General features: G+C 35.5%; 1 protein-coding gene and 1 long non-coding RNA gene across 4 annotated transcripts in view; one reads left to right on the top strand and one right to left on the bottom strand.

Moving 5' to 3' along the window:
- Positions 1 to 24,147, bottom strand: part of ROCK1 (Rho associated coiled-coil containing protein kinase 1) — a 163,846-nt gene that overhangs the window by 43,405 nt on the left and 96,294 nt on the right. For all 3 annotated transcript variants that reach the window (XM_058692553.1, XM_058692555.1, XM_058692554.1), the window contains exons 14-17: positions 20,093 to 20,228; positions 18,648 to 18,739; positions 18,289 to 18,535; positions 531 to 637 (exon numbers count right to left, since the gene is read on the bottom strand). In XM_058692553.1, coding sequence (XP_058548536.1) covers positions 531 to 637; positions 18,289 to 18,535; positions 18,648 to 18,739; positions 20,093 to 20,228 — 582 coding nt within the window. The remainder of the gene's footprint in view (positions 1 to 530; positions 638 to 18,288; positions 18,536 to 18,647; positions 18,740 to 20,092; positions 20,229 to 24,147) is intronic.
- LOC131490309 (uncharacterized) overlaps positions 1 to 24,147 on the top strand; it is a 48,232-nt gene that overhangs the window by 18,175 nt on the left and 5,910 nt on the right. Inside the window, exon 2 of the long non-coding RNA XR_009251034.1 lies at positions 24,071 to 24,098. This is a non-coding gene — a long non-coding RNA (uncharacterized LOC131490309). The remainder of the gene's footprint in view (positions 1 to 24,070; positions 24,099 to 24,147) is intronic.

Here is a 24,147-nt window from a genome sequence, read left to right as displayed (position 1 = left end):
AAGATATTTCCAAACGAAAGTAATTTGTGATGATTCGATAATAGGAAACATCTAATACCCTTCAAAGTTAAAAACAAACAAAAATAACACAATAAAAAGCCCTAAGTAAGATACACACAGACACACTCTCCCACAAAACCACTACTGATCATAAAGATTTTTAGAAATGCAAGTATATAGGTGTGGCTGGGTGGCTCGGTCAGTAAAAGGTCCGATTCTTGATTTGGCTCACTCAGATCATTATCTCATGGTCATGAGATGGAGCCCCACAGCAGGCTCCTCACTGGGTGTGAAGCCTGCTTAAGATATTCTCTCTCTCTCTCTCTCTCTCTCTCTCTCTCTCCCTCCCTCCCTCCCTCCATCCTTCTGCCCCTCTCCCCTGTTCATGTACACATGCTCTCGCTCTCTCTCTCAAAAAAAAAAAGCCAAGTATATAACATCAGGAATGAATGCTATTTTATAAAAACATGTTATAGTATTTGGTAGCCAAGTACATATATCTCAAAATTGGTACACGTTAAGTCATTTACCTTTTCTGAGTGATTAAGCATGTCTTGAGCTTCTTTTCTTTCTCCTTCCACTCTTTCAAGATTATGCTTGAGATGCTTTACCTCTTCTTGTAAAGATGTAATTCGAGCTATCAAGTGAGAAAAAAGTTCAAGTCACAAAGCCATCAAAAGAAATGTCTTTTTTTCAGCATGACCATTAAGATAAAAAAGTTTTAAATTTCCTGATTAGGTAGAATTTATTAAATTATAAAATATTAAAATTATAAATTATTAAATACTAAAATTTTATAATTCATTAATTTAAGAATATTTTGTAATATATATAATAACTACAATATATAGTAGTAAATATGTTACTGCTAATTGGAGACCATTCAGTACATATTCCTAACTTCACAAATGGTCAAAGAGATGAAGCTTGAGCTTTATTCCAAAATTAGATATGAGTCCTTATTCAGTGTTCTTTTTCACCATGTTAAGAATAAGAATCTTTAGTTAATTGAGGCAAGTATTTAAGTTTTCTTTATGGGCCAGACATTCTGAAAAGTGTTTACTCTTTTTTTAAATATAACTTTATTTTTTTAATTTACATCCAAGTTAGCATATAGCGCAACAATGATTTTCAGGAGTAGATTCCTCAATGCCCCTTACCCATTTAGCCCATCCTCCCTCCCAGTGTTTAATTACTCTTAAACTTAGTGAAACCACACTCTAAAACATGCTTTAGGCTTATAGATTTTTAATGCATAAGTATCTAACAAACACAAATTTAATACATAAACACAGAATCTAACATTAATGAATATAATTATATTGTAAGTAAGAATCTATTTTCTTATTTTGTAATTCAAAGTAACCTAGGATTTGGTAAGGAAATGGATAAAGTGCCCCAGAAGGACCAGGAACAATCCTGTACTTTTCAAACTTCAATGTTTAACTTATTGGACCTGCCACAGACTTCAGTGCAGTCTAGCTGCGTCTGTATTTTAGTGTTTCTGAATTAGCTTTTTTTTTTTTTAAGTTTATTTTATTTATTTTGAGATAGAGTGTGTACAAGCAGGGGAGGGGCAGAGAAAGAAGAGAGAGAATTCCAAGCAGGCATTGTGCTGTCGGTGCAGAGCCCGAGGCGGGGCTCGAACTCATGAATCTCCCTTCCCTGCTCTATCTCTCAAAAATAAAATTAAAAAATTTTTTTAAAAAACTAAAAATACGTCATTGTTAAAAAATACTAATAAACGTCATTTGGGCTTCAGCGAGTCATAATCCTTGGCTGGGTGGAGGGGTCTTGCCTCCATGTTTTAGCTGATGACTGATCAGGGTAGTGATTGCTGAAGGTTGGGTGACTGGTAATTTCTTAAAATAAGACAATAACAAAGCTTGCCACATGGATCAAATCTTCCTTTCACAAACAATTTCTCTGTAGCAAGTGATGCTGTTTGAAACCATTTTACCCACAGGACTTCTTTCCAAACTAGAGTCAATCCTCTCAAACCCTGCTGCTGCTTTATCTACTAAGTTTGCATAATATTCTAAATCCTTTGTTGTCATTTCATCAATTTCCACAGCATCTTCACCAGTAGATTCGATCTCAAGAAACCACTTTCCTTGCTCATCCATTAGAAGCAACCCCTCATCCAATTTTTATCATGAGATTACAGCAATTCAGTCACATCTTCAGTGACTTCTTCCATTGAAGTTTTAAATCCCTCAAAGTCATCCATGAGCACTGGAATCTTCTTTCCAAACTCCTGTTAATACTGATATTCTGACCTCTTCCCCATGAATCATGAATATTCTTAATGGCACCTAGAATGGTGAATCCTTTCCAGAAGGTTTTCCACTGACTTTGCCCAGATCCATCATAGGAATCACTATGTATGGCAGTTAAACAGCCTCACAAAATTATTTCTTAAATAGTAAGACTTGAAAGTCAAAATTACTCCTTGATCCCCAGACTGCAGAATGGATATTGTATTGAAAACAACATTCATCTCATTGTACATCTCTATCAGAGCTCTTGGGTGACCAGGTGCGTTGTCAATAAGCAGTAATATTTTGAAACCAGTCTTTTATTCTTAGCAGTAGGTCTCAACAATGGGCTTAAAATATTCAGTAAACCATGGTATAAACAGATTGCTGTCATCAGGCTTTGCTGTTCCATTTGTAGACCACAGGCAGAGCAGATTTAGCATAATTCTTCTGGGCTCTATGATTTTCAGAATGGCAAATGAGCACTGGCTTCAACTTAAAGTCAGCAGCTGTATTAGCCCCTAACAAGAGAATCTCTGAAGCTTTAAAGCCAGGCAGTGACTTCTCTCTAGCTATGAAAAGACTAGATGGATTGTACGAGAAAAGTCATTTCACCTCTATTGAAAATCTGTTGTTTAGTGTAGCCATCTCAAGTAATGATCCTAGCTAGATCTGGATAACTTGCTGCTTCACCTTGGCTCTTTAATGTAATGGAGATGGCCGCTTCCCTTAGAACTCTGCTAGCTTCCAACTTTTCTTCTGCAGCTTCCTAACATCTCTCAGCCTTCACAGAATTGAAGAGAGTTTGGGCCTTGCTCTGGATTAGGCTTTGGCTTAAGGGAATGTTGTGGCTGGTTTGATTTTCTATCCAGACCACTAAAACTTTTTCTGTTTGAGCAAAAGGCTGTCATGTATTCACTGGAGTAGCACTTTTAATTTCCTTCAAGATCTTTTCCTTTGCACTCACAACATGGCTTACAATTACATGACAGCTTTCAGTCTATCATGGCTTTCTTTTTAAAAAAATTTTTTTTTTTTAACGTTTATTCATTTTTGAGACAGAGAGAGACAGAGCATGAACAGGGGAGGAGCAGAGAGAGAGGGAGACACAGAATCTGAAACAGGCTCCAGGCTCTGAGCTGTCAGCACAGAGCCCGACGCGGGGCTCGAACTCACGGACCGTGAGATCATGACCTGAGCCGAAGTCGGACGCTTAACCGACCGAGCCACCCAGGCGCCCCTATCATGGCTTTCGAAATGCCTTCCTCACTAATTGTAATCATTCCTGGCTCTTGATTTAAAGTGAGAGATATGTGACTTTTCCTTCCCACTGAACACTTATGAGGCCACTACAGGGTGTTTTATTAATTGGCCTAATTTCAATATTGCCATGTCTCAAAGAATAGAGAGGCCCAAAGAGAAGGAGGAGGAGAGATATAGGAGAATGGCTGGAAGGTGGAGTAGTCAGAACACACTCATTTATTAAGTTTGTGGTCTTACATAGGTGTGGTCCACGGCACCCCCAAACAATTATAATAGTAACACCAAAGATCACTGATCAGAGATCACCATAATAAATATAATAATGTGACACAGAGAACATGAAATAAACAAATGCTGTTGGAAAAATGGTGCTTAAAGACTTACTCAATGCAGGGCTGCCACAAATGTTCAATTTGTAAAAAAAATGCAGTATCAGCGAAGTGCAATAAAGCACAGTGTATAAAATGTAGTATGACTATACCTGGGATGTATTTACAAAAGGTAAACAAACTGTATGGCTCTGCCATTCCTAAGTATATACTAACAAAATGCACAGGAATGTTTACCAAAAAAACGTGTACAAGAAAATACCTATAAACATTAATCATAATAGCCCCCATCCATTCACCACAGACTGCTGTGGCCATACATAATAAATGGAATCCTACATAGCAAGAAAAAACTATTGCCATATACAACAATACAGATGAAAATTTTAAACATAAGGGTAATGAAACAAACCAGATACAAAGGAGTGTTTGCTGCATGATTCTATTCATAAAATTCAAAAACAAGCAAAATTAATTTATAGTGTTAAAAGAACAATGATTACTTGGGAAGAAAGGGGTTAGTGACTAAAAGGAAATAAAGGGGGACTTCTGGGTTGCTAGCAGTGTGCAATTTCACAATCTCAATTTTTGTTATGAGGGTGTGTTCGTGTTGTGAAAATTTCTCCAGATGAGTATTTTTTATTTATTATGGTATGTGCTACATGTTAAATTTCAACAAAAAAATGCACTTAAAAAAGAAATCTAAATTTCTTAAAATCCCCAAATATGAAATCTATCCCTTAACCTTGAGGCCCATCAACTACATAAAATAAATACATGGGTAATTAGAAATTGCACATTAAGGTGAACAACCCTCAAGCTCAGACACATTTAATATCATTTATAATAATAAATTCTAATCCAGTAAGAATATATGTCATAAAACCTTAACACACGAAACAACACTGTATTAAAAATATACAAAGTATGGTATTTATGAAATACCCACAGCTAACACCACTCAAGAAATAATATGAAAAAAAATTAAGGGGCGCCTGGGTGGCTCAGTCGGTTTGGCGTCTGACTTCAGCTCAGGTCATGATCTCGTGGTTTGTGGGTTCGAGCCCCACGTCGGGCTCTGTGCTGACAGCTCAGAGCCTGGAGTCTGCTTCAGATTCTGTGTCTCTCTCTCCCTCTGCCCCTCCCCTGCTCATGCTCTGTCTCTCAATAATAAATAAACGTTAAAAAGAATTAAAAAAAAAAATTAAGACAATTTCATTTGAAATAGCATCTAGAAGATACCTGGGAATAATTTAGTCTAAGAGTTACAAGACTTGTGTACTGAAAACTAAAAAACACTGTTGAAATTAAAAAAAAAAAAACCCCAGATAAACAGAAATACAGCCTGTGTTCATGGACTGGAAGACTTAACATGTTAAGATGGCAATACTACCAAAAATGATTTATAAATTCAATATAATCTCCATCAAAATTCCAAAGATCTTTAATGTAGAAATGGAAAAGCATACCATCAGGTTCATATGGCACTGCAATGAGCCTTGAAAAGAGCTAAGGCAATATTGTAAGAGAATAATAAAGTTCAAGGACTCAAACATCCCAATTTCAAAATGTGCTACAAAGCTACAGAGATTAAGATGGTATGGTACTGGCATAAGGAAAGATCTACAGAACGCTGGAAAGAACTAAGAATCCAGAAACAAACCCATATAAATACAGCCAACTGACTTTCAACAAGGATGCCAAGATTATTCAATGAGGGGTACTGGAACAAATTAATATTTTGACACAAAAGAATGAAGTTGGACCCCTACATCATGCCATTAAGATTAACAAAAATTAACTCAACTTAGGTCAAAGACCTAAATATAAGTGCTAAAACCATAAAACTTTTAGAAGAAGATATAGGGGTAACTCCTGATGATACTAGAGTTGGCAATGTATTCCAAGATATGACACCAAAAACATAAGCAACATATATACAGATGAATAGGATTTCATCAAAATTAACTTCTGTATATCAAAGGATATTTTCAAGACAAACTATAGAATGGGAATAAATATTAGTAAATCATATACCTAATGTACATATATTTTATGTGCAAGTAAGCACATAAAGATATGTTCAACATCATTAGCCATTAGAGGAATGAAAATCAATACCACAATGAGATACCACTTTGCAGCCACTAGGGTGACTATAACCAAACTCACTTAAATAACAAGCATTAGCAAGGATATGGAGAAACTGAAACACTCCTAAATCACTGGTGGAAATATAAAATGGTATAGCTGTTGTGGAAAACAGTTTATAGTTCCTCAAATGTTAAACACAGAGTTATCATATAACCCAGCATTTCCATTCCTAGATATTCCCAGAAGATCTGAAAACAAGTATTCTAATAAATACATGAATGTTCACAGCAGTGTTATCCACAATAATCAAAAGGTAGAAACTCAAATGTCCATCCACAGATGAATGGTTAAATAAATATGGTATATACACACGCTAGATATTACTCAGATATAAATGAAGTACTGATTCATGCTACAACATGGATGAATCTTAAAAATATCCTAAGAAGTCTGACATAAAAAAGGTCACGTGTTGTATAATGTCATTTAACTGAAATATCTAGAATAGTAAATTCAGAGATACAAAGCAGAAGTTGGCTGCCGGGCACTAGGTGGAGGGGGATATAGGGATGGATAATTTAATAAGTACAAGGTTTTCTTTTGGGATAATGAAAATTTTGGAACTAGATAAAGGAGGTGATTGTACAACATTAAGAATGCATTAAATGACACTAAATTGCACAGTTAAATTTTTTTTGTAACATGAATTTCACCTCAATAAAAAAATACACAAAGCAAAGCTGTTAGAAATACAAGGGAGCTATAAAAAAAAAAAAAAGCCACAATCATAGCGGTAACTTTTAAAACATGTTTCAAAATTTGGGAGACTAGTTGATGGGGGGTGGGAGGGAGGGGAAAGTGGGTGATGGGCATTGAGGAGGGCACCCGTTGGGATGACCACTGGGTGTTGTATGGAAACCAATTTGACAATAAATTTCATATTAAAAATAAAAAATAAATAAAAATTTAAAAAAATTGGGGAGATTAAACACATTTACAGGGAAGATGGTGCAGCAGGAAGAACCTAAGTTTGCTATGGACACACCTTGGTAACAGCCACATCAGTGCAACTAATTCAGAAAAAGACCGAAAGACTGGCAGAACAGACTTCAACAGCTAATCATAGAGAGGAAGCCACACTGAGAAGGGTATGAGAGGTGGAAATGCAGTCAGAAATGAAACTCCATGGTGACTACCCAGAAAGGGGAGGGACACCATAAGCATGAAAAAAGAAGAGGAGCAAACCCTCCCCCAAGCACGCCAGGTATGGGGAACCTGCACTGGGAAGGCAAGTCCCCACAACATTAGGCTTTGAAAACCAGTGGGCTTTAACTTTGTGAGTTTTTATAATCAGAAGGGCTTAACTCTGGGTACTTTAAAAATGAATTGGCTCAGCTCTGGGAGAGTTGGAGGGCAACAGGAAACTGAGTTACTGCCCCTAAAGAGCCACCATAATAAACAACCCTGCTAAAATACAGCATAGAAGCTGCAATTTGAAAAATTCCTGGAGTATATGGGAAGATGATTCATTAATCTCAGAATGTACACTGGAGGGCCAGGGATCTTTAGGAGACTTCGCCAAGAACAAAAGGCTAAGAGCTGGCAGGTGAAAATCTCTCCCCATGGCCCAGTCTAGACTGCCTGACACATTCTTCTGCAGATCCACGCCATCCAACTTGCCCCACTCCAAAGCAGCTTCTGCCAGAGAAACACACTGCAAGTAGCCCTGACAGGGACTCACACAACTTCAAAGCAACTCCTGCCCTGGGGAGAGGGGAAGATAACCACACATAGCAGTGCAACTCCAGCCTGAACATATGGACTAGGGGTAGGAAATGGGTCTGACGGCTGGCCATACCCACCAACATAAGCTTCTTGCGGACAAGGCAGGGAGAACACCCTACAGACTGGCGCTACTGTTGGCAGCCCCAATAGACAGAATGGGGTCAGGCATCTGATTTGACTGCAGGTCTTAACAGCCAAAGAAAGCCTCTCCCTGAATTTGTTGTGACCTCAACTGAGGTATATGGGCTAAGGGCAGTCATCTGCATCAGACTTGGGCTCAGGTCATGATCTCCCGGTCTATGGGCTCAAGCCCTGCATCGGGCTCTGTGCTGACAGCTCAGAGCCTGAAGCCAGCTTCGGATGCTGTGTCTTTCTCTGCCTTACCCGCTCACACGCACGCATGCACTCTCCTTCCCTCCCTCTCTCCCTCCCTCAAAAATAAACATTTTTTTTTTTTAAAGGGAAGATTATAGCAATACAGGACTATGTCATGATGAAGCAAGAAAAATCTCAAGTAAACTCACCTTATGCCTAAGGAAACTAGAAAAAGAACAAAGCTCAAAGGCAGTACAAAGAAGGAAATAATAAAGATGAGAAAAGAAATAAATTCAACAGAAACTAAAAAAATAATAGAACAGATCAATGAAATAAGGAGCTGGTTCTTTGAAAAGATGAAGACTATACACATATAGCCAGATTTATCAAGAAAAGAAGAAAGGACTCAAATAAGTAAATCAGCAGTGAAGGAGGAGAAATAAAAACTGACATCACTGAAATACAGAGGATTATAAGAGGATATTATGAAAAATTATATGCCAACAAGTTAGACAACCTAGAAGAAATACATTCTTAAAAACTGAATCAGAAAGAAATAGAAAATTTGAACCGACTGATTACTAGAAATGAAACTGAATCAGTAATTTAAAAATTCCCAACAAACATAAGCCCAGGACTAGATGGCATCACAAGTGAATGTGACAAACATTTAAAGAAGAGTTAATACTTATTCTCAAATTATTCCACAAAATGGAGGAAGAAGGAAAAATGCTATAAGGACACATTACCCAGACACTACAAAAAAAGGAAACCTATAGGCTAATTTCTCTGGTGAACACAGATGCAAAAATTCTCAACATAATATTAGCAAACTGAATCCACCAATACACTGGAAAATCATTCACCATGATCAAATGGGATTTATTCCCAGGAGGCAAGGGTGATTCACTATTTGCAAATCAATCAGAGTCATAAAACACATTAACAAGAGAAAGAATAAAAACCACATGCTTTTACAGAAAAAGCATCTGACAAAACAACATCCATTCACGATAAAAACTCTCAACAAAGTAGGTTCAGAGGAAACATACCTCAACATAATAAAGACCATATATGAGAAACCCACAGTGAACATCATACTCATGGGGAAAAGCAGAGCTTTTCCACTAAGATCAGGAACAGAAAAGGATGTCCACTCTCACCACTTTTATTCAACATAGTACTAGAAGTCCTAGGCACAGCCATCAGACAAGAAAAAGAAATAAAATGCATCCAAATTGGTAAGGGAAAAGTAAAACTTTTGCTATTTGCTGATGATATGATACTATACATAGAAAACCCTAAAGACTTCGCCAAAAAACCATTAAAATGAATATATGAATTCAGTAAAGCTCCAGGATACAAAGTTAACATACATAAATCTGTTGCATTTCTATATACTAATAATGAAGTAGCAGAAAGAGAAATTATGAAAACCTCATGTGCAATTACACTAAAAATAATAAAATACTTAGAAATAACTGAACCAAGGAGGTGAAAGACCTGTACTCCAAAAACTAAAACACTGGTGAAAGAAACTGAAGATGACACAGACAAATGGAAAAATATTCCATGCTCATGGATTAGACGAACCAATATTATTAAAATACCCATACTACTCAAAACAATCTACAGATTTATCATAATCTCTATCTAAATATCAACAGCATTTTTCACAGAACTAGAATAATCTTAAAATTTGTATGAAACATTAAAAGACCTGAATAACCAAAGCAATCTTGAAAAAAAATGAACAAAGCTGGAGGTATCACAATCCCAGATTTCAAGATCTACAAAGCTGTAGTAATCAAAACAGTATGGTATTGGCACAAAAATACAGATGGATCAATGGAACAGAATAAAGAGTCCAGAAATAACCCCACACTTATGTGGTCAATTAATCTATAACAGAGGAGGAAAGAGTATAAAATGAGGAAAAGACAGTCTCTTCAACAAATGGGGCTGGGAAAACTACATGCAGGAGAATGAAAGTGGACTACTTTCTTATATCATACACAAAAATAAACTCAAAATGGATTGAAAACCTAAATGTGACACGTGAAACCATAAAACTCCTAGAAGAAAACAGGCAGTAATCTCTTTGATGTTAGCCACAGAAACATTTTTCTGGATATGTCTCCACTGACCAGGGAAATAAAAGCAAAAGGAAACTATTGGGACTACACCAAAATTATAGGCTTTTGCACAGGGAAGGAAAGCATCAACAAAACAAATAGGCAACCTAGTGAATGTGAGAAGATATGTACAAATGACTTATCTGATAAGAGGTTAATATCCAAAACATCTAAAGAATTTATACAACTTAATACCAAAAAACCCCACAAATAATCTTATTTAAAAATGGGCAGAATGCCTGAAGAGACATTTTTCCAATGTTGAGATAAGATGCTCAACATCTCTAATCAACAGGGACATGCCAATCAGACTTCAATGAGCTATCACTTTACATCTGGGAGAATGGCTAAATCAAAAACACAAGAACTAATAAGTGTTGATGAGGATGTGGAGAAAAAGGAACTTTCATGCACTGTTAATAGGAATGCAAATTGGTGCAGCCACAGTGGAAAATAGTATGGAGGCTCCCCCCCAAAACTAAAAATAGAATTACCATACAATCCATAATTCCACTAGTGGGTATTTACCTAAAGAAAACACAAACACTAGTTTGAGAAGTTAAGTGCACCCCTGTGTTTATGGTAGCATTAGTTACAATAGCCAGGATACGGAAGCAACCCAAGTATCTATTAATAAAAGGGTGAAGAAGATGTGGCATACATATACCAACAGAATGTTACTCAGCCATAAATGTGAACGAAATCTTATCATTTACAACATATGGATGGAGTTAGAGGGTATTATGCTAAGTGAAATAAGTCAGTCTGAGAAAGACAAATACCATGTGATTTCACTCATATGTGGAATTTAAGAAACCAAACGAACAAAGAAAAGAAACAAACAAAAATAGACTTTTAAATACAGAAAACTGGTGGTTCCGAGAGAAAAGGTGGGTGGGGGGACAGGCACAAAAACAAAGGAGATTGAGTATACTTATCTTTTTTAAAAAATAATGTTTATTTATTTTTGAGACAGAGAGTGGGGGATGGGTGGGGGGTGGGGGGTGGGGGGTGCAGACAGAAGATCTGAAGCAGCCTCTGCGCTGACAGCAGAGAGCTCAACGCGGGGCTACAACTCACGAACCATGAGATCATGACCTGAGACGAAGTTGAACGCTTAACTGACTGAGCCACCCAGGTGCCCCAAGAGTACAGTTATCTTGATGAACAACAACAAATTCACAGAATTGTTGAATCATATTGTATACTGAAATTAGTATAATACCGTATGTTAATTACACTTCAGAAAAAAAAAAAAACTGGCAGACTAAAGACACAAAGAATAAATGGAATCTTAGAAAAGTCACCAAAGGGGGCGCCTGGGTGGCGCAGTTGGTTAAGCGTCCGACTTCAGCCAGGTCACGATCTCGCGGTCTGTGAGTTCGAGCCCCGCATCAGGCTCTGGGCTGATGGCTCGGAGCCTGGAGCCTGTTTCCGATTCTGTGTCTCCCTCTCTCTCTGCCCCTCCCCCGTTCATGCTCTGTCTCTCTCTGTCCCAAAAATAAATAAAAAACGTTGAAAAAAAAAATTTAAAAAAAAAAAAAAAAAAAAGAAAAGTCACCAAGGGGTGAGAAAACTCACTGATTAGAAAATGGATGTTGTTTTTTCTTCCAAAAAGCAACCCTAAAACCATAGTAAGTAAAAAAACCTATACAATTTTCAAGTTCCCATGTAACAGTTAAAAACAAAACAAAAATTATTATGAACTAAAAACAAAAAGAAAATCATTAAAAATTTCAGAAGAAGTAAAAACCTGCTAATAGCTTCTGATGACAATACCATAAATTAAGAAATTAACAATTACAATGGGAAATAAGTATTTCCTACTTTTGTCCATTAATAAGTCTTCCAAACATTTACCTACCCATTAGTACTAAGTACCCACAGTACCCAGGCTTCAGTCTCTGAATGCCATATGCCACAAAAAATGACTACTGTTCCTTAGAAAACTGGTAACTCCAGGTCTGGTAGAGAAAATAATTCTAGAAAATATATTATGCATAACAAAAAGAAAAGGAGCAGTAAATTTGAAGAGATTCTCACTGGCCTCAAATGAGCATCAGTAAAAATACTGCAATGGGCTAACGGATATCAAATATATTAAAATCCAGAAGTTCATAAATATATTTAAAAACGTCATTGGTCATCTTTGGAGGATGGAGGGGAAATGACTTACTGTTCTGAAATACGCTAAAAGAATAAATATTTAGTCAGACTTTATTTTATAAGCTGTACCTCATTATAACTATATAGTTGAATAGTAGTATTCCAATTAACAAATGAATGAAGAATGATACAAATAGATCATCATAGTTGAAAACTCCTAAATAGATACAGGATCTAGGCAATGATATTCAATAGCTGCTAACATCACAAAACAAGATAGCCAGACTTTATTTGCTTCCTGGTGCCTAAATAATACCGCTTACAAGTATAAGCTTGTAAACAAAATATTCTTTCAAGGTAATTCAAAAATTCTGTCAAAGCCCTATCTGAAATAGATCAAGCCTCTAGATGCACCAGTTTAAAGTACTACAAGGGACAGAGCAACATGTTTGCTAGTTTCTTCAAATAACAGTAAAGACAAACTTCAAAGAACAAAAAAGGGAGAAGAAACCTATAGATAAAAGAAACCTAAAGGACACATTAATGAAATGCAATGTACAGAGCTTGACAGGATCCTAACTGAAGCTAAATAAATACAACAAAAACAACAGATTATGGGACTACTTGAGGAATGTGAACACTGACTAGATATTTTACAATATTGTTATCTTTTTTCCAGGTTTGATGATATTATGGTTATTCTTTTTCAAGTCCTTATCTTTGGGGTGCCTGGGTGGCTCAGTTGGTTAAGCGTCTGACTCGTGATCTCACAGTTCATGGGATAGAGATCCACGTTGGCCTCTGCGTTGGCAGTGTGGAGCCTGCTTGGGATTCTTTTTCTCTCCCTCTCTCTCTGCCCCTCTCCTGCTTATGCTAGTTCTCTCTCTCAAAATAAATAAAACATTAAAAAAAAAAAAAAAGTCCTTGGGAATGCAAACTGGTGCTACTCTGGAAAACAGTGTGGAGGTTCCTCAAAAAATTAAAAATAGAACTACCCTATGTCCCAGCAACTGCACTACTAGATATTTATCCAAGAGATGCAGGGATGCTGTTTCGAAGGGGCACATGCACCCCAATGTTTATAGCAGCACTATCAACAATAGCCAAAGTATGGAAAGAGCCCAAATGTCCATCGATGGATGAATGGTTAAAGAAGAGGTGGTGTATATATACGTATATATACATATATATATATACGTACATATATACGTGTATATGTATATGTATATATACATATACACGTATATATGTACGTATATATATATACGTGTATATACATACACATATATATGTACATACATATATATATGTGTGTATATGTATATATACGTATATATATATATATATATAAAATGGAGTATTACTCGGCAATCAAAAAGAATGCAATCTTGGGGCGCCTGGGTGGCGCAGTCGGTTAAGCGTCCGACTTCAGCCAGGTCACGATCTCGCGGTCCGTGAGTTCAAGCCCCGCGTCAGGCTCTGGGCTGATGGCTCGGAGCCTGGAGCCTGTTTCCTATTCTGTGTCTCCCTCTCTCTCTGCCCCTCCCCCGTTCATGCTCTGTCTCTCTCTGTCCCAAAAAAAAATAAAAAACGTTGAAAAAAAAAAAAAAAGAATGCAATCTTGCCATTTGCAACTATATGGATGGAACTAGAGGGTATTATGCTAAGTGAAATTAGAGAAAGACAAATATTGTATGACTTCACTCATATGAGGACTTTAAGACACAGAACAGATTAACACAAGGGAAGGGAAGCAAAAATAATATAAAAACAGGGAGAGGGACAAAACACAAGAGACTCTTAAATACAAAGAACAAACAGAGGGTTACTGGAGGGGTTGTGGGAGGGGGATGGGCTAAATGGGTAAGGGGCATTAAGGAACCTACTCCTGAAATCATTGTTGCACTATATGCTAACTAAAATGGATGTAAATTAAAAAATAAATTTTAAAAAATAAAAATAAAAAAAAATCAAGTTTATGCAGTATTGTTAAAAACAAAAACAAAAAAAATCAAAAAGTCCTTAGCTTTAAGAGATACTGAAATATTTACAAATTAAACAAAGTGTTGCCTGAGATTTGCTTCAAAAGAATTCAGTGTCAGAGGTTTGGGAAAGGGAGGTGGGGGTATAAACAAAACATGACTGGCTGCTAGATGAAGATTACTGAAGTTGGATGATGAGTACACACAAGGAGATCATTATAATATTCTACTGTGGTATATGTATGAAATTTTCCAAAATTCAAAGTTGAAGAAACCAACTAAAAAATGGTTTTTAAGAAAACTTTTTCAAATGGTTAATTAAAAAAATTTCTCTTTGCATTTCAATCTAAGAATCACAAAGTTACTGGATGACAAGCTTATCATTTCATTTAAAATTTTCGTTCCTTAATGACATTTTGATCTGTATCCATTCTTTTTGTTTAAGCCTCTATCTCCTAGACTTTTAGAAGCTAGCTTTTGTCTGTTACAGCAGCCTTGAAATACTAGTCCAAGTGTTGGCAAACTTCAAGCCCTCAGCCTGCTTCTCTATAGACATGAAGCTAAGAATGTTTTTTCATTTTTAAAGAGCTGTGAAAAGTAAAAAAGAATACGTAAAAGCGACAGTATGTAGCCCACAAAGGCTAAAATATTTATTAACCAGTTATGTTTGGGAAGTCATTTCCCATACACAACAAAGAAGCTTTTGCCCATTATGGATACATGGAAGACATTTAACTAGGAAATAATCATGACCCTGTCAGAAGCCCAGCATCACAAACTATGAGAAATTTATACCTGAGGGACCTGAAATTCCTATGAACCACAGAAGATTAATGTAAGATCTGTGGGTTTTTTTTTACCATGATGAATCTTTAATACATATATTGAGCCTCATATAAATTGCGTACATTTTTTAAAAGTTTATTTACACGTTGAGACAGAGACAGACCGCATGCAGGAGTGTGGAGGAGGAAGGGCAGAGAGAGAGAGAATTGCTGTCAGTGTGGAGCCTGACCCAGGGCTTGATCTCACGAACCATGAGATCATGACCTAAGCTGAAATCCTGAGTCGAACACTTAACTGACTGAGCCACCCAGGCACCCCAAGTTGTGTGCATTAAAAAAAATGTGTATTTATTTTTGAGAGACAGCAAGTGGGGAAGGGGAAGAGAGAAATGGAGAGAGAGAATCTGAAGCAGGCTCTGCGAGGTCAGCAGAGCCTGATGTAGGGCAGAAACACACAAACCATGAGACCATGACCTGAGCTGAAATCAAGAGTCAGATGCTCAACCGACTGAGCCACCTAGGCGCCCCAAGTTATGTGCATTTTAAATGTATATGAGCTTTTTGATTCATGAAGCATTGAAAAAGGATAAACATCAACAATAAAGCATGCTATATATTTTCCTTACCTTCACCAATATCTAAATATTAGATCCAGTTAAAAACCACTGTTGATGAACATATGATGGTCTCTTCCTTGAAAGCAAAAGCACTTCAAAGCTCAGTCATATCCGGCAGATCACAGACTTAAATAATTTTAAAATTGGGAGTGATTATAAGGGTCACCTATTCTAATCTCCTTGGTTTATATATACAGAAAGCAGGTGAAGTGACTTTCACACAGGTAATAAGCTGTACATAAAAAGACCTAGAGAAGCAATTTAAGGAAGTGAACTAGGAGGTTTTTTTTAACGCATATAATGAAGTTACTTTCTTGGTTACATTCAAGTCTATTTTAAGTCTAGTCCCTGAGAAATAAGATTGCACAACGCTCCTCAGCTAAAAACCAACAGGAGATCTTAATTTCCGTTTCCATAGACACAAAAACTGACCCTGACCTCTCTCCACAGAATTATAGCTAGTCATCAAGCCCCATGAGAACCCAAACTATGTTCCCATCCTGTGACTAAGGTTAAAAGGACTACCCCTCCTCCAACTTTCCCCTGAGACATCTGGCAACTTCTATGCGTATCTGTTTTGATTATGTAGTATGGATCCTTTTGCTAATAGGAACAGAAAATAGAAAAATATGTGAGAAGTGGGTAGAGACAGGAATCTTTTTGAAAACAAATTGATTATATTTCCATTACCAAAACTGTTTCTTTACAATTAGTTACACTCAATTTTTTCCTTTTAGATTTATAAAGACAGCTGATATCTGTAATCCTAACCTTCCTAAGAACATAGTTCTTTATTAGCAATGGGCTATTTCTGTAATGCAGTTTCTATTTCTGCCAACAATGCACAAGGAATTCCCAGGTTTTAATAGTTGTAATCTTCTTTTGATTAGTCCCACTTTGAGTAAGGCTTTTGTGAATTGGCATGTTTTAAAATTAAGTTTTCAGTAATCTGGCTGTAAAATTAGAAATACATTACTGACCTCACAGGGGTGCCTGTGAGAGTGAAGAAATTACAATGTGACAGAAAAGTAGGAATTATCCTGAAAGAGAAAGAATGCTAATCACTTCCAATTTCACCAAAGTTATTTTGTTTATGAGAGCAATATGATAAAAAATATATTACTTTACACTTAAAAATGATTAATATGTTTTTAGCCACAATTAAAAATAAATTTTTAAAAATTACCTTCCTTTGATAAACAAAATACGGTATATACATATAATGGAACATTATTCACACTTAAAAGGGAAGAAAATTCTTATTTCTTTTTAAAAATTTAAGTTTTAAGTTTTATTATTTTTACTTATTTTTTATTATGTTTTTTAATGTTTCATTTATTTTTGAGAGAGAGAGAAAGAGAGAGAGAGTACAAGCTGGGGAGGGGCAGACAGAGGGAGACACAGACTCCAAAGCAGGCTCCAGGCTCTGAGTTGTCAGCACACAGCCTAACATGGAGCTTGAACTCGTGAACCACGAGATCATGACCTCAGCCGAAGTCGGATGCTAAACCGACTGAGCCACCAAGGCGCCCCCAAATTTTAATTTTTTAAATTCAAGTATAATTAACAGTGTTATAATAGTTTCATGTATACAATACAATGATTCTACAATTCTATACATTACTCAATGTTCACTGGTAAGTGTGTTCTTAATCCCCTTTACCTAATTTCACCCACCTATCCGTGGCAACCACCAGTTTGTTCTCTGTATTTAAGATTCTTTTTTTTGTCTCTTTTTGTTTGTTCTTTTGTTTCTTAAGTTCCACATGTGAGTAAAATCATATAGTATTTGTCTTTCTCTGATTGATTTATTTCAATTAGTATTATACCCTCTAGGTCTGGTCATGTTGTTGCAAATGGCAAGATTTCATTCTTTTTTTTTATGGCTGTGTAATATTCCACTGTGTATATACACACAATGTATACACATATATACATACATATATATATTACTTCTTTATATAATATACAGTATATGTATATATACACATACATATTGTACATGTTACTTCTTTATCAATTCATCTATGGAGGGACACCTGGGTTCCTTCCATATTTTGGCTACTATAAATAATGCTACATTAAACAAAGGGGTGCACTCCTCTTTTTCAAATTAGTGCTTTTGTATTCTTTGGGTAAATACCCAGTAGTGGAATTACTGGGTCATATGGTAATTCTATTTTTAATTTTTGGGGGAGCATCCATACTGTTTTCCACAGTAATTGCATTGATTTTCAGTCCTACCAATAGATGGGAAGTGCACAAGGGATCCTTCTTCACATCTAAAGAAGAAGGAAATTCTGATACATGCTACAACATGGATGAATCTTGAAGACATTATTCTAAGAGAAATAAGACAGATACAAAAGGATAAATATTGTATGGCTCCTCTTTTATGAGGTAGTCAAATTAATAGAGTAGAATGGTGGTTACCAGCAACTGGAAGGACTGGAGAATGGCGAGTTATTGTTTAATGGGTATAGTGTTTTAGTTTGGGATGATAAAAAGGTTCTGGAGATGAATAGTAGCTGTGGTTGCATAAAAATGGACTTTATGCTACCGAGGTGTACACTTAAAAATGGCTAAGCCAGTAAATTTTACCACAAGAAAAAATATTACCTTGAAGGTCTCCAATCATCTCAGAATCATGACCTCTGTCTCTTCGTTCAGCTTCTAACACAGCTTGCAGCTGGTAATAGTCCTTGTCCATTTGTGTCTTGGAATTCTCTAAAATTCTATTTCTCTCCTGCAATTCTCTGTTTAAGGACTCTAGCTGACTAATTGACTTACTCATCTCTGTGTGACTCTTCCTTAATCTTACAGCTGTGTCTGATTCTGTCCTAAGTAAGTCATTGGCTTCTTCTAGCTATTAAAAAAAAAAAAAAATAGTGAGAGCAAGAAAATAGGTTGTTGACCAAAATACAATCAAATTTACTTTAATTAATTATAATTTTAAACAGCTTAGTTAAAAAACTCACCTGCTTTTGTAACTGTGTCAGCTTCTCATTAGCAAGCTGTGAATTCTGACTTACTTTCTTTAAGTCTTCTAACTGATCCTTTAATGTAGAAACTAGAAAATGAAGAAAAAAATGTAGAAATTAGAAAGTTATTATAGAGGAAACATGTAAGTACCTTAAAAAACTATTGTAGCCATAGTCAGCTACAACAGGTCCACTCCCAAAGTCATATTTCATCATGGAAGTACTTATATTTAAATCCAACAAAAAGTACAGCATTGTTTTACAATATAGACTACAACAGATTTGTTTTCAGCCTTGTAATAATTCTTTTTTTTTTTTTTTAATGTTTACTTTTGAGAGAGAGAGAAAGAGAGCATGAGCTGGAGAGGGGCAGAGAGAGATGGAGACACAGAATCTGAAGCAGGCTCCAGGCTCTGAGATGTTAGCACACAGCCCAAAACAGGGCTCGAATTCATGAACCGTGAAATCATGACCTGAACCTAAGTCGGACACTCAACTGACTGAGCCACCCAGGTGCCTCAATATTTAAATTCTTTATTCTGTTAATAAGCTCAATCTATTAGTGAAATATAATAAAGCCAGTTCTAGTATTTATTTTTGAATAGCATAAGTCTTTGAATATCTAAAGATCTAAAAAACAGTTTGAAATTCAAAAGTACCAAATGGTCTTAGTGTAGGATAAGCTTTCCTCCCTCCATAGTTTCCCAGTCCTTCTGGTTCTCCTCCCAAGCAACAACTATTATTAATTTCTTGCATATGCTTCGTAAGACAGTGTATGTGTCCATACCCTCATACATAAAAACACACAAAATATATATTTTTTCCACATCTACACACACACTTAAGCATATACAGACAAGCACTCTCATTTTAAACAATACTATTTTTTTCACTTAAAAGTACATCTTAGCCATAATGTTACAATGAATACCTTGTTTATATATCAGTGTGCATGTGCACAAGTGTATACATAAATTAATTCCTAGAAATGAATCACTGGATCAAGGGTATAGAAAGATATTTTAAATGTATTTTTAACACTAATATGAAAAAAACATGAAATTTTAGTTAATAATTCTCAAATTGCTGCTTGTAAGAAATTGCCTAGAGAGCTTATAAAAAATACCAAGGCCCAGGCCACATGTTTAGATCAATTCAATTAGAATTTCAGAGGTTAGGCATGAAATTAATATTCTTTAAAGCTTCCCAAGAGATTCCAATATGCATACAAGGATGAAAATCACTCTTTTAGCTAAAACAGTCCTGACTTTAATATGTTATACATTTATCTTGGAACATGGTTAATTAACACATGAGGTGTCCTAGGACTGTGACTTCAAAAATATATCATAGGCCCTAACCTTAAGACACCTCATGACAAAGACCTCAAGTATAGTGTTAGCCAGAAATTTCAGTGTTTTTCAAAAGTAGAAACAGTTTACCTTCATTTTCTACATTTCTCCTCTTCTCATTTTCCTGTTCTACTTTTCTTTGGTACTCATTAATTCTATGCTGTAGCAACATTTTCTCTTTCTCAATCTGAGACACTGTAGACTCTAGGTTTCTTCTTTGATTTCCCTGTAAACATAATGATAAAAGTCACCACTGCAATTAAACTCTTTATTTACTTATAGGAATACTATATTCTTTTAAAATAAAACACACAATGGGGTGCCTGGATGGCTCAGTTGGTTAAGCATCTGACTCTTGATTTTGGCTCAGGCCATGATCTTCCGGTTCGTGAGATTGAGCCCTGTGTCAGACTCTGTTCTGTCAGCTTGGGGTTCTCTCCCTCCTTCCCTCTCTTTCTCTCAAAATAAATAAATAAATTTTAAAAAAAGAAGACTTAAGATGGATTTTTTTTTTGTTTCAAAATCAGAAAGTACCTGTAACGACAACTTTCTAAAAATAGAATTAGCTTGCTTTATAGGAAGACTGAGAGAATCCCCTTATTCAAACTAGATATGGAAAATTTTCAGATTTTTAAATCCATGAATATAAAAAACTATGAATCTTATCAGAAAGCTGCTTTATTAGTTTAAGATGACCACACTGCATTCCATTACTAATATTTTGATTTATAATCCTAAATTAAAGATATAAATATGAAAGATAATAATTACACATTTGATAATTAAATGGTGCAAAACTCAAATGGTACAAAATGCTAGTGTGTGTAGTAAGTTCACTAGTCCCTATGTGTCTCCTTTAGTCCTCTTCCTGTCTCAACAACTTACCTTTTCTAAAATGTTCTATGTATCTACCCACTAATGCATATTTAAAAAGTAATGAAGGAGACACTTACTTTAGAAAATAAAACTGCAGGGGAGGGGAGGGTTAAAGAAAAAAAAAATAGCCAAACCTTCACAACTTAAAAATTTATCTTTTTTTTCTGAGTTACCACTTCCATGCTTTTGAAGCTTCATTTTTTAAGACTCCACACTGGGAAAATCTCCATTATAGTGTTTTTCTGGGCTTTCCCATCATTAAGCAAAACTCATGTTTTAAGGACAATGCTGTTAGGTTTAGTAAAATTTGCAGAGATCATCCAAGATCTTTCCAATTCTGAGATTTTATCATTCTAACTTTTAATTCTTTTCATTTTTAAATTCTGATTTCAGGAAGTTGCAAAGATACCACAGAGAGGTTTCTTGTACTCTTCCACTCAGTGTCCCCTAATAGATACATTTTATAGTAACATCAGCACAGTAACAAAATCAGGAAATTGATACTGGTATAAGGTATGTACGTTTCTGTTATTTTAGCTTATGTGTAGATTCATGGAACCACCATCGCAATCAAGATACAGAACTGTTCCATTGGCACAAGATCTCCTTCCAGCCAGCCACTACTTAAGAGCTTAGAAGCTGCCCTTCTCCCACCACCCACATTCCTGGCAACCAGTAATAGGTTCTCCATGTGTGTAATTTTGACTTTCTTTGAGAATACATTAATGGAATCACACAGTATGGACCTTTTGGGAATGGCTTTTTACACTCGATATAATGCCCACAAGATCCATCCAAGTTGTTGTATCAATAGTTCATGCGTTTTTGTTGCTGAGTAGTACTCCATGGTATAAATGTATCAAAGTTCGTTCAACCATTCACCTATGGTAGGACATTTTGATTATTTCTAGTTTTTGGCATTGTAAATAAGGCTATTATGAACAGCAGTATACAGGTTTTTTAAGGATATAAGTTTTTGTTTTTTTTTTTCCTAGGATAAATGCCCACAAGTGCAATTGCTGGGTCGCCTGGTAGATGCATGCTTAGTATTTTAGGAAACTGCAGCAGTATTTTCCAGATTGGCTGTACAATTTTAAATTCCCATTTGCAATGCATGAGTGATAGTTTTTCTATATTCTTGCCAGTTTTGGTATTGATGCTATTTTTTATTTTACTTGCTCTAATGATTATAAAGTGATTTCTCATGGTGGTTTTAATTTGCATTTCCCTCATGGCTAATGATGTTGAGCATCTCTTCATATGTTTGTCATTCACTCTGATGAATGACATGTCTTCTGCCAATTTTCAAATGGGATTATTTGTTTATTCAACTGCTGAGCTTTAGAGTTCTTTATTCTAGATAGAGTCCTTTGTGATATACATAGTTTGCAAATATTTTTTTCCCAATCTATTTCTTGTCATTTCATCCTCTTATCATGTTCTTTCACAGAACAAATATTGTTAATTCTCATGAAGTCCAAATTGTTGAATACTTTTCCTCATGTGGATCATGTTTGTGGTGTCATGTCTAAGAACTTTTCACCAAGCTGTAGATCCCTAGGGTTTTCACTTATTTTTTTTTCCTACAAGTTTTATATTTTCATGTTTACCTTTAAATATGACCCATCTTGAATTAATTTTTGCATAAAGTATGAGACTTAAGTTGAGGTCCATGTCTTGGTCTATGAATATCTAATTGCTCCAGCACCACTTGTTAAAAAACTCTTTCCTCCATTAAATTGCTTTTGCACCTTTGTAAAAAAAAATCAGTTGGCTGTAAATGAGAGACGCTGATTTATGATTTTCTTCGTAGTACTGTCTTTGTTAGATTTTGTCATCTGGGTAATTCTAGTCTCATAAAACTCACTGGGGAATGTTCCCTTCTCTTATATTTTCTGGAAGAGATAGTGTAGAATTGGTATTAATTCTTTTTAAAACATTTGGTGGAACTCTCTAGTAAAACCACCTGGTCCTGGAAGATTACTTTTTGGGAAACTTTTAAATTATGAATTCACTTTAATAGTTATATAGGACTATTCAACTAATCTATTTCACATTGTGTGAGTTGTGGTAATTTGTATTTTTGGCAGAATTATTACATTCCACCTAGATTTCACACTTACATGTTTAGAATTGTTTATAGTATTCCTTTATGATCCTTTTGGTATCTGGAGGGACTATAGTGATATGCTTGCCCTGTTTTATTCCTGATACTGATCATTTGTGTCCTCTTTTTCCTTTATCAATCTTGCTAAAGGTCTGTCAATTTTCCAAATAGCTGGCTTTCTGTTTTCATTGATTTTCTCTATTGTTTTTCTATTTTCATTTCCACTGATCTCTACTCTTATCTTTATTTCTCTTCCCTTCTTTTTGCTTTGATTTTACTCTTCTAAGTTCTTGAGGTAGGTGCTTAGATGACTGATTTGAGATTTTTCGTCTTTTCTAATGTATGCCTTTACTGCATAAATTTATCTTAGAACACTATGTTAGCTGCATCCCACAAATTTTGATGTTCTATTTTCATTTTCATTGTTCAAATTTTTTTTTTAAAGATGAAGAGCCATAACTTATTTTATTATTGTATAGTTGACACACAACTATTAGTTTTTCAGGTGTACAGCACAGTGATATGACAGTTCTACACATTACTCCATGCTCACCATGTAAGTATAGTCACCATACAATGTTATTACAATATTACTGACTATATTTCCTATGCTGTGCATTTCATCTCCATGATTTTGTAACTAGAAGTTTGCACCTCTTAACCCTCTTCACCAATTTTACCCATATCACCAGCAACCATCAGTTTGTTCTCTGTATTTGAGTCTGTTTTTTTGTTTGTTTTCCAGATTCCATATATAAGTGAAATTATATGGTAACTGTCTTTCTCTGCCTGTCTTATTTCACTTAGCATATAACCCTCTGGGCCCATATAGGTTGTTGCAAATGGCAAGATTTCATTTTTTTTTAATAAGAGCCATAACTCTAATGTAATGAGATGTAATTAACATTCCAACATAACCTTTCATTGCCGTTTAGAAGTATTCTTTGACCTATGGATTAGTTAGAACTGTGTTGTTTAGTTTCCATATGTTTGCAGAATTGCTTGATATATTAGTCATTCTAGTTTGATTACATTTTGGTCAGAGAACACATTCTGTATAATTTTAATTTTTTTTTTTTTTGCAGAAGTTTGCTCAGGATATGGTCTATGTTGGTATGTATTCCTTGAATGCTTGCAAAGAATGTATATTTTGCTGTTGTCA

This window comes from Neofelis nebulosa, chromosome 11 (assembly GCF_028018385.1).
Source record: "Neofelis nebulosa isolate mNeoNeb1 chromosome 11, mNeoNeb1.pri, whole genome shotgun sequence".
Taxonomy (NCBI): Eukaryota; Metazoa; Chordata; class Mammalia; order Carnivora; family Felidae; genus Neofelis; species Neofelis nebulosa.
Note: the sequence above shows the minus strand (reverse complement) of the source record. Positions and strands in the feature narration are given on the sequence as shown.